A 429-nucleotide genomic window follows, 5' to 3' on the forward strand; every position below is an offset into this window, starting at 1 on the left:
TATATATATATATATATATATATAGTTGTTGTTAATAATAACATCACTGAAGTACATGACACAGTTTGCTTGATTCATACGTGCTTGTTCAAACACAGTGATTGTGTCTCTGCAGGTCCAGAATCTGTCTGGCGGTGAGCTGCAGCGTGTGGCTTTGGCTCTGTGTTTAGGAAAGCCAGCGGATGTGTATCTGATCGACGAGCCGTCTGCGTATCTGGACTCTGAGCAGCGTCTGATGGCTGCCAGGGTCATTAAACGGTAACATCTACAACACTTTCATGGCTGTTTTTATCGGTTTGATGCACTCAATGCTTATTTCACAGATTCCTTCCTTTATTTGCCATGCAGATTCATCCTTCTCGCCAAGAATACGGCATTTGTGGTGGAGCACGACTTCATCATGGCCACTTATCTGGCGGACCGAGTCAT

At 44.1% G+C, this 429-nt stretch overlaps 1 protein-coding gene across 1 annotated transcript in view; it reads left to right on the forward strand.

The window, feature by feature from the left end:
• LOC107577779 (ATP-binding cassette sub-family E member 1-like) overlaps positions 1 to 429 on the forward strand; it is a 7,597-nt gene that overhangs the window by 6,996 nt on the left and 172 nt on the right. Inside the window, exons 6-7 of the mRNA XM_016263814.1 lie at positions 116 to 258; positions 349 to 429. The exon at positions 349 to 429 is cut by the window's right edge and continues 172 nt beyond it. Of these exons, the coding sequence (XP_016119300.1) occupies positions 116 to 258; positions 349 to 429 (224 nt within the window). The remainder of the gene's footprint in view (positions 1 to 115; positions 259 to 348) is intronic.

This window comes from Sinocyclocheilus grahami, unplaced genomic scaffold (assembly GCF_001515645.1).
Source record: "Sinocyclocheilus grahami isolate Dianchi unplaced genomic scaffold, SAMN03320097.WGS_v1.1 scaffold7216.1, whole genome shotgun sequence".
Classification (NCBI taxonomy): Eukaryota; Metazoa; Chordata; class Actinopteri; order Cypriniformes; family Cyprinidae; genus Sinocyclocheilus; species Sinocyclocheilus grahami.